This window comes from Azolla caroliniana, unplaced genomic scaffold (assembly GCF_043228905.1).
Source record: "Azolla caroliniana isolate FFs.n. ecotype wild unplaced genomic scaffold, voAzoCaro1.0.p SCAF_18, whole genome shotgun sequence".
Classification (NCBI taxonomy): domain Eukaryota; kingdom Viridiplantae; phylum Streptophyta; class Polypodiopsida; order Salviniales; family Salviniaceae; genus Azolla; species Azolla caroliniana.
The window spans coordinates 3,188,539-3,198,649 of NW_028230453.1; the positions used below are offsets into that span (position 1 = coordinate 3,188,539).

The 10,111-nt window shown below is 38.0% G+C and overlaps 1 protein-coding gene across 1 annotated transcript; it reads right to left on the reverse strand.

Moving 5' to 3' along the window:
* Nucleotides 1–3,947: 3,947 nt before the first annotated feature.
* On the reverse strand, nt 3,948–9,803 carry LOC147852097 (homeobox-leucine zipper protein PROTODERMAL FACTOR 2-like). The gene is made up of 9 exons (XM_087333972.1): nt 9,040–9,803; nt 8,513–8,704; nt 7,836–8,375; nt 7,274–7,375; nt 6,939–7,166; nt 5,981–6,164; nt 5,540–5,889; nt 5,005–5,100; nt 3,948–4,884 (listed from the first exon to the last, which is right to left on the reverse strand). The coding sequence occupies exons 1-9, from the start codon at nt 9,787–9,789 to the stop codon at nt 4,495–4,497; spliced, it is 2,832 nt and encodes a 943-aa protein (XP_087190098.1). The 5' UTR covers nt 9,790–9,803; the 3' UTR covers nt 3,948–4,494.
* Nucleotides 9,804–10,111: the final 308 nt, after the last annotated feature.

The following is a 10,111-nucleotide window of genomic DNA, read 5'->3' on the forward strand; positions in this document are numbered from 1 at the left end:
GAAGGTTCTCGAATATTCCAATGCATGTACTTCAACTCATAGTATAAATACTTGTAACCTCCTTGGTCTCTTTCAAGGGATTCAACACCAGTCATTGACACATCAATCTAGTATTCTCATTTCATGTCATATTGTCTCCTTGATCTCCATATTTGTCTTCATGCTCTCCAATTAATCCTAGTTTCCTAAGTTCATAGTCTTGTCGCTCTCAACTTCTCGAGTTCCTAGCCTCATCACTTCTAGTTCCACGTTTGTAGCTTTGTCATCCTTGCTTCGTCGCAATCCGCGGTTGGTGTGTCCATGACAGTGGGATGTTGAGGTTATGAGATGTTGCTTGTTAAGTAAGTAGGAATCACAAAAAGGTCCACCAACATTCGATATTCACAAAGGGATAATAAGCGAGTCTTCTCCTTGGCCTAGATCCATGAGCATGAAATTAGAGAAGAATATCTTCAAAAAGACTTGGTTTGTGTTCAAACCATGCTCACCACGAAGTCTATGTACAAAACTTCAACCATTGAGAATGTGTTACCAAAATGTAACTTCTTCTCAATGTTAGCCATTCAAGGAAAGATGTTACTAAAAACAATTATTAATTCCAAATAGCTAGATGAAATAAATGGAAGGTTGGGAAATGGAATCCTCATGAGTTATCATACCTTCAAATATTACCTTATGTTATCCCTTGGATGTTGAATAATGGATCCAAAGAATAGACCTTAGCCTTATTGATAGAGTCTTTTTTCCAAAAAAAGAGCTACATAGACTCTTGAAAATGTCTTAAATGTCATGTTGAAGGGGGTAGCTTGTCCCTTTTTGTTATGCATACATAACATAGGTGAGGGTAGGTCACTAATATTTACATAAGTGAAGGGTATGCTCACTAATGTTAGAAAGGAACTAATGTAATGGGGCCTATGAAGAGGTATAAATATGAGGCATAGCTACCCTTATAAGAGACATTACATTGGATAGTTGTTGTGTTAAGACACCGGTGGTGTGGGCTAGGCTTTCGTCGTGATGATCTTGTTACTCTTCTAAGGTATTAATCGTCCTAATATCTATCAATATGGGATGTCAGTGGTTTGTTATGTTTTGATCATAACTCAAGGGTGGCCAAGTAGAATAAGTTCTTCTAATCCAATCTATTTATCTTTATTTTACTTTATTTCGGTCAATTGATTAGTAATAGACTCTTAACACTTTTGTATAGGCCAACACCGAAGGCCCCCAAGCCACACCGTGTTCCCATGTCCTAAAGGTCTTTGTGATATTGAAGTGTGATATTATTGTACTTGCTAACTTGTTTAAGGCAAAACATACATTTTTGACCAAGCTCCTATATTGTGCCATTTTTCAGAGTTGAAACCATGGCTCGATGGCTCAATCTTTCAAAGATCCTCTATCTTCATTTGGTCATTGAGGATTGTACCTCCATGGGTTGGATTTCAAAGACTCTCGAAGTTCATTCAATCATTGAAACTTCTCAAGTATTTTCCATACACTCCACAAAGTCCATACCCCTTAACTTTCCCAACACATTGGCATTAGCCCCAAACCCTGAAGATACAATGAAATGGAGAAATGATGAACACTTATAAGCTAAGATAAAAGGGTTATGTGGCCAAACAAGGGGGGGAATGGTTAAAGACAGGGCAAAGATTTTAAAAGTCACTTTTGTGCCTTTTCATGTTTGTCCCTATAAGAAGATTATAGGCTAGAGCTTTTCTTCCTATCTCCTTCTCCAATAACTTTAGTGTTCCTCTTGTATTAGCGCGGTTAACTATTAATTTAATTGAAGCATGGTTTCTCTTTATGTGTATTTTGTCACCTCTTAAGTTGTTTAGATTTCTTGATTAAGTCCTTAAGTTCAATGAGTGATTTTCTTATTTGAGTTAGTCTTAGTAAGATTGTGAGGTGATGTTTGCCTATGCAATTAGTACAATTGTTAGCAGCTTAGAAGTGATTGACAACCACCTCTTCAAGTTTTGTGGACTAGAGGGTAAAGGATTGTTCGCTCTCTAGATGTAAATAATTATGATATGACAAACTCACAATAACTAAAACTAGCATATGAATCGAAAAATAAACCTCGAAAATGCCATATATTGAATAATTTGGATAGAACAATTTCAATGTAGAGAGATATATTACACATTTCCAATTTTGGGTCATCTATTTCTATTATGAACTACTTGACAAAGGAGAATAGTTTAAATGTGATGATATAATCTATTTTTAGTATAGCAATGTTGTAACTAATGGTGAGAAAGGGGGTTAAGCATAGGGGTCAACATGAACGTGTGTATGTGTGTGCGTGTGTGTATGTATGTACATATATATAATTTTATTACACAAGATCATGGCAATTCAATGTTTTTGTACCCTAGAATATAGCAACAACTTGTAATTGTATGACAACTCTTAAAAATGTCTTAAAAGTCTTACTGTATCTTAAAAGATCTAAAATCAACTACGTTTAACATATATGCACAACTTTTGCAAAAAAGAAAGGAAGGGAGGGTGAGTGAGTGTTCGTGGAAAAGGTAGTACGTGCAATTAGTTAATAATGATTTACAAAACCCATCAATTATTAATAAAATATAGCAAAGGTAGAATGATAAAGAGAATGTTTGTGTGTTCAAACACATAATGAGCTACTAATCACAAGCTCTAGACATATTAATGGTTTGCACTCAATATCAAGGGTTCTTCTTCAAATGGTGTGCACATGTTCACAATCTAAGAGATGTCACATTTTTACACTTGGAGAGTGGTAAAAGAGACGCTACTTTATCTTAAGCTCGTAAAGTTTGTTAGTTTGCTTTAATATATGTAGTACTTTGTTGAAACGATATCTAACGGCACCCAACGCCATCAAGAACATTTCTGTCTCCATTGAGAATCAACAACAAAATGACATTTATGTCGTCCATGCTATATCTATATCACATTAAACAAGAGAGAGTGGGTGCCATCAGTGACTCTTTCTTTGTGAAAATAGGAATTATTTTAATAATTCATGTAATGATATCAACCATTTATTGTCTTGCTTTTTTAAATTGTCTCTCCTTCGCTATCATGCAATGATTCTATCACTTATTGATTTTTTTCCTTTTCTCAAAGTACGTTGTCTAATGTTAATCACACTCTTCTTTCGTTCTTAGGGAATCTCTCCATAGCAATGATTTTTACCATTTATTAGCGTCACCTCAAGACAATCGTGTTGTTTCTAGACCTTGGATCGTGGATAGTGATTCATAAAAGCCATATGTTTTCGTGCAAACTAATATTGTGCTTGATCTAAACTAAACTTTTGAAGGCATTTTATAATAGACCCAACATCAAATCCATCAACACTCGAGGTTTGAACCTTGTCTAGTTTGTTGTTCTTTCTTTCTCTACCTCTTCCATGTAGTGACTTATATTATTATTTATTAGCTTTTCTCTCTTCTAGCTCTCTCATCAAATTCATCTCAGGAATATGCCATTATTACTATAGGGTTGATCATTTGAAGAAAATGGCATTGTTGTTGTTGGCTTGATCATCTCATGAACGAGACATTTAGATAGTAGGTCAATCATTCATCCACACCACACAAAGATTCCTTTATAAATGTAACGATGGCTCAACCACAACACTAATGGAAGATGGATAAAACTACAAGTATTTCGGTTTGCTTTTTACTATTGTGGTAACGTCAAAAGTAAGTGACCGACACTATTTAGACATTTATTTGATGAGATGGAATAGGCATTAATATATTAATTTTGCTAAAACATTTGTACAATGTCATTCACGCTTTTTGCAACAATTTATACAAAGTACACCAACCATGTTTTAACTTGTAGTCCTTCAAGGTTGCAAAATGATACGTTATTAATTTATCATGATTCTCTAGAAGCCCCTTATGATAGTAAAGCTTGTTGTACTTGGATACTAGATCGTGACACGTCAAATCAAGTTCATTGAATAGCTGGAAAACAATGCTAGATGACACCTTGATACTAACAAACTAATAATTATGTTTTGAGACGTCCATTTACATGCACAAGGAAAGATGTCTACGTGCATGTGAAGACATCTTAACTTGTGCTTGTCACATAGCACGATGGTTTTGTTGGATGGTGGGTTGAGGGATCAATCAACACTTTGATGAAACAAAATGTTGACTTGCCCTCAAGCATGAGGGGGAATGGATACATATTGAATAGTAGTATATTGTTGTGCATAAAACTATAAGTGCTAAACTCTTCCAAGATACAATAAGCTAGGGGTTTTATAGGCCCCATAATTTGTAGTTAACAAGTTCCCAAAGTGAATAAATATGTCCATCATGGGTGTTTAGATGTGTCGAGAAGTGGTAATTAGTCTATAAAGGCCTTCCCTTATTGTGAGACGAAAATAGTAATAATGGTAGAGAGGGAGGTTCATGTAAGATAGTAAAGATGTGCCAACGTAGACCATTGTCAAAGTGACACCATGAGGCCTGACTACCTTGAGGGTTTGTCACATGCAATGGCATTCTTGAGACGAAGGACAGTGGAGGATATGAGGTTGTTGACTGTGGCGACAGAGCCAAGGGAGAGTTTGGCAGTGGGAACATGATCAACTAAAATTTGGAAGGCAACTGTGAGAAGGGAGCCCGTGGTGGATAAATGAGGAGTGTGGATGTTGGGTTGGTCCACATGATGGTGCCCAGGTGGGCGATCGGGCAAAATGGAGAATCCGGAAGGTAGGAGTGCTACACAATCTGGATCACCCCCATTCAAAACTGCTCCCATTGCTGCTATGTCTACTGGAGCATATGCCACAACGTATGAAGACTCCTCGGCACAACACTCTTGCAAAATGAGCATGTTTGGTTGATTCGAACTCACCCCCTACACACACATGTGTCAATCTATTGTCAACACTCCATTAGCAACAAGGTTACATACGTGTAATTAGGCATGTATATACAATTATATTGGATGCATGTATGCATGTCTATGCATACTTACATTCACACGGAGTAAAGATACGCAATTGCCATTCTCATGGTCTTTTGGCACATGCACAATCTCTTCCACGGGTCCCATGTTGGATAGAATGTCCCACTACGTTTCCAATTTTAAAAAATATAAGTTAGAAGTTAAGCGTTGCACAACAACTATTTAGCTAACACATTGTGAAGATTAGATTTCGCAAATGGGAGGGCTCAATCTACATCAAGCTATAAAAAAATGTATAATTTGAAGACTAATTCTCACAAATAATGAGAAACTTCACTACAATGCTTTACATAAAGAGAATCATTTTGATGTTTGGTCTATAATATTCTTATTTAAAGAGGAATACTCTCAAGGGAAAAGTACTAAGGGAAGTTGTTAATTTTACAATTAAGTACCTAGTTTTTGTTGAATATAAAGCATCAATCTCTATGTATATGTTGATGCACAACACCATTTTCAATATATTGAAAAGAACACTAGTCCCATATGTGAGTTTAATCTCTCAACGGAATGCACATCTTCAGTAAGAAAGAGTGAAGCTTACCTCCATGCGGAAACGCTCGTCTCGAAGAAAGTCAAAGACTCGGGAAGGAGCAACAGGCAACCAAATGGATGTAGCAGCACAAAGCACAACACCTGGTGGTCTACCAGGGTCATCCACACTCTTGCGGATAAGAACACGCACATCGTCCGATGTCATAACTAGGTCACTAGAATTCAATTGAGTTGTAATGTTAGTATTGCTATTGTTAGGAGTGGTTGTGTTCATGTTCGTGCTAGGTGAAAGAGTGATCCAAGTGTGAGCCACTGAAGCACTCACACCCCCACAAAAGTTGTTGGTCATTCTCTCAGCTAACTTGAGTAAACTACGTCTCCCTTCCAATGTTGGGCACACTAGGAAAACAAAAATAAAAACGACGTTAATGTATTTAATTAATTAAGTTTCCCATCATCGTAGTTTCCTAATTACCACTACTAATTTTACCAAGGTCTGGAGTGGGTAGATTTGTCGGGATTTGGAGGTTGTTGGCAACATGCATAGCTTCACATTGGCGTCGTAGATTAGCTAGCCAACGTTGTGCCCCAAATGCCAAGCCGCTGCTCACCAATGGTTGGTATAAACGATGCACTCCTCGATCATCCACTTCTGAATGCTCCACCCATGTCACCTATTGTACAATGTAAACCATATGTGCGTGTTTAGGAATGTTCCAAATAGAATTCTACTATATCTACATATTACAATATGTGAAACCATATCTTATTCTATATGCATGTGTGTATAAGCATATTTTCATGCTACAATATATTCAACATAAACGCTATGTATGATTAGTGTTACACCTATGGAAATGCAAACATGCACAATAATATGATATGGCATGATGTGTGTATACCATATGTAACTTGACCTTGTGGGCTTGATTGTGCAATGTGTGTAATGTTGGTTGTGGGTACAATGAACCATATCATTTATGAGATAATTTCATGGATGTGTGGCGCTTACATATCTCCTAACACATATTTAAATGAGATCCCTTTTTATGTTTTCAACCTTAAGTGGGAGCTTGTGGAATATTAACATTTAACACTATCTAACTTCTCAACATGTTAGTGCGATATTGGTTTGAACGATCACTATCTTAAATATGAAATTTTCCTGCAATGAGTTCATTACCATTTTCATTGTAAGTTACACCATCACAACGTTACATTTTATTTGTGTGATTTTTAATTTAAAACGACAATGCATGCTTTCACATTGTCTTTCAGTACATGATATCTCATTTCATATTTTCTAGGATGTGGGTTTCATCTTTCTACAGAACAGTATAGGTGTACGACGTCGTAGTAGGTATGCATATTAATTCCATATGATTTTATTATGCATTAGATGTAGTAGTTTTAAATATTTATGCTTGCAATGACATTAATGGACTTACCTTAGAATAGCCATTAGACATGTCTTCAATTATGCAACCAGAAGGGTGTCTCCTACAACGAACAAGAGGTGCTATTGAAGAGGTATTAGTGCGTGTGGTTAAACTTTCTAAAGACACATCAACCACCACCCATAGACTATTGTTGTAGCTCATCCTCTTAGAATAACGCAAAAAATAACTCTCACGTGTCGATACCATCGGAGAAGGCAATTGGAACTCTGCATACATCTAGTATTGTCATACATATAACCAAGGACATTAGGTAAGTTAGCTCACATCAAGGTTTTGGTCTTATTTTGCCACAATTATTGTTATAAGTTCAACAAGTTACTTACTATTTGCATTGCCCCATCTTGTGTATTAGCAACTCCAGTTGCGAGAACTTCTACGGGGAGAGCCCTTGAAACAATTGGACAAAACATATTTGCCCAACTTCCCTAATGATCACACATGGCAAATGAAACAAATTAAAGGTCACATTATGTATGCAACATGTAAATTGGTCTAACATTCCAATAACTTAATCAACTACCATGGAAATTGAATTATGTGGCGAGTTACATCATGCAATTTGGATTCACATGATTATTATAGTCCATGCAAAAGTGTCCACACTAATTAGTCACCGATTATGGCCACATGGTATAATATGCCATACACCTGCATATGTGTGTGTGCAAAAGTAACTCATTGTGGATGTAGGTATCTATGCTATATGATCATTCCATCAACATAAGTGGATTCTCCAAAAGGTATCTTAGTTTATCTTTTTGTTGGGGGGGATGTGATAATAGTACCTTATTTTGAGACCCATTCCCATGGCTAGAATAACCTACAAACAATGTCATTACTTGTAAAAAGATGTGACATGATGTGTGTAAGTGAATAGGTGTGTACCACGTTCATGAAGATATTGACTAGGGACGTTGCGTCCATCATAACCAATGCAGAGTCCCTAGTACTCTCACTTTTCAAGTTGATGTTGTTGTTGATATGGCTACGCGAAGAGGGTGATGAAGGTGTCGGGAAGCGTTGGCGATAAACATGGTAGTCGAGGCTAAGGATACCGGATATGGGATCTAGGGCCCATAGGGGATCGAGAGCATGCGCCACTTGTGTCAACTCTTCCATTGCTGCCATTGCCACTTCGGCAGCCACAACCCTCTCACTTTCGGTGAGGCGTGAAGGCCCCCCGCCTACCGCCACCTTCCGATAAAAGCCCGTCCCACTCGCACTCCCATGATTCATTTCGTTATTAATCTCTCCGGGTCCTCCTTGTTGGGTTGCCGTGTTCACATTAGCACTATAACTATTGTTCGGCATCGAAGAAGTATTTAATGTCGTCGAGGTGGGTGTGGACAATGTTGTCGTGCTCAAGTTCAATGTGGATATTGGGCGCCCAACATGCTTAGCCGCAATCTTCGAGATTCGATCTATCTGTGAGCCATAAAATAACCAAGTACAATCATACATCTAGTAGTAGTAGTAGTAGTAGTAGTAGTAGTAGTAGTAGTGAAGACCACAAGGTGTAGCATTTGAATGACTAGTGGAGTGATTGAGCATGCAATGGTTACCTCTTCCCTTAGGCGAACATTCTCTACACGGAGTTGTTGGTCGTCGAAGCCCGAACCATCGGACAGGCTCGCAGGGCCCCCGCAATTCGGGCACGTAACGTTCGCGATCGCGTCTCTCAAGGCAAGGTTCTCTGCGCGCAACTTGTCGTTCTCTGTCCTTAGGTATGCATTGTCGTGTCTCTCGTGTTGGGCCTACATTATTATACATGTATATCAAATCTAGTTCCAACTAAATATGGGGTTCTCAAGTAAAAAAAAACACAAGACCAAGGTGTTGGGCCTACATTATTATACATATCAAATCTAGTTACAACTAAATATGGGGTTCTCAAGTAAAAAAAACACAAAACCAAGGTGTTGGACCTACATTATTATACATATCAAATCTAGTTACAACTAAATATGGGGTTCTCAAGTTTAAAAAAAAACACAATACCAAGGTTTTGGGCCTACATTATTAACCATATCAAATCTAGTTACAACTAGATTTGGGGTTCTCCAATCTCAAGTAAAAAGTCAAGTAGTACCTTGACTTGGGTTCTCTTGTTCTGGAACCAGAACTTGACTTGCCTTGGGTCAAGCTTCAGCTCTCTGCTCAGCTCCAGCCTCTGCTTCTCATCTGGGTGGGGGCATTCTTTGAACACCCTTTCCATCTCTTGGATTTGGAATTGAGAATGCCTATGGTATCTCTTCTTCTTCTTAGTGGGTCTTAATGTATTAGCAGCAGTTTGATTGTTCACATTAATGTTGTCACTAGAGTTATAAGCTCCATCAATCTCATCGTCTTCGTCGTCATCATCTTCATCGCCATCATCATCTCCATCGCCATCTCCATCTCTATCCCTATCACCATCACCATCTCCATCACCATCTCCATCACCATGATCATGATCTCCATCAATCTGCAATAACCCCTCATGATCATTAACACCACCATCGCTACTACATGATTTGCTTTCACTCTCGCGATGCATATTGAGCATGTGAGAGATACTACAATTGGGATTGGTATTAATCATAGGATTGTTGTTAGCATTAGTTGTGGTGGTAGCACTAGAGTTCATGAGAAGCATATGATGATGATGATGATGAAGGGGTGATGAAAGGGCAGGCTTAGGGTTAGCATGAGTGTGGCTAGGAGGGTAGAGGGCATTGAACCCACAATTAGGGTTAGGGTTAGGGTTGGGGATGAGGTTAGGGTTAGGGTTGGGAAGAGTGGGGAGGTTATTGTTAATGGAGGTGAGGAGGCAGCTATTAGAGGAGTATTGGGGGGCCATAACTATAAATATGGATAAAATTAGCAGCAAACTGGAGAGAGCTAAGCTAATGAGCTAAGTTAGTTATGTTAGGTAGTGAGCATGTCTGCCTGCCTGCTTGTGTGTGTATATATATATACATACATATATCATTATATGTTTATATATATATAGAAAGAGAGATATGTACTTAGATGGATGGATATGTATACATACATACATATATTATAGAGATATATAGAGAGAGAGATATTTTGGGTTATTTGTGAATTTGGCCGGACATTGAGAAACCGAACTTTCAGACAGATAGTCCAGCTTGCATTTATTACCTCCCCCCCAATCC

Bases quoted from the DNA above. Each gene is read 5' to 3' on its own strand.
- LOC147852097 (XM_087333972.1), bottom strand. From the start codon at position 9,789: ATGGCCCCCCAATACTCCTCTAATAGCTGCCTCCTCACCTCCATTAAC. The intron at 8,705-9,039 runs GTACTACTTGAC...ATAATAATGTAG, and splicing joins ACAAGAGAACCCAAGTCAAG to GCCCAACACGAGAGACACGA. The intron at 6,165-6,938 runs GTAAGTCCATTA...ATTGTACAATAG, and splicing joins TGTCTAATGGCTATTCTAAG to GTGACATGGGTGGAGCATTC.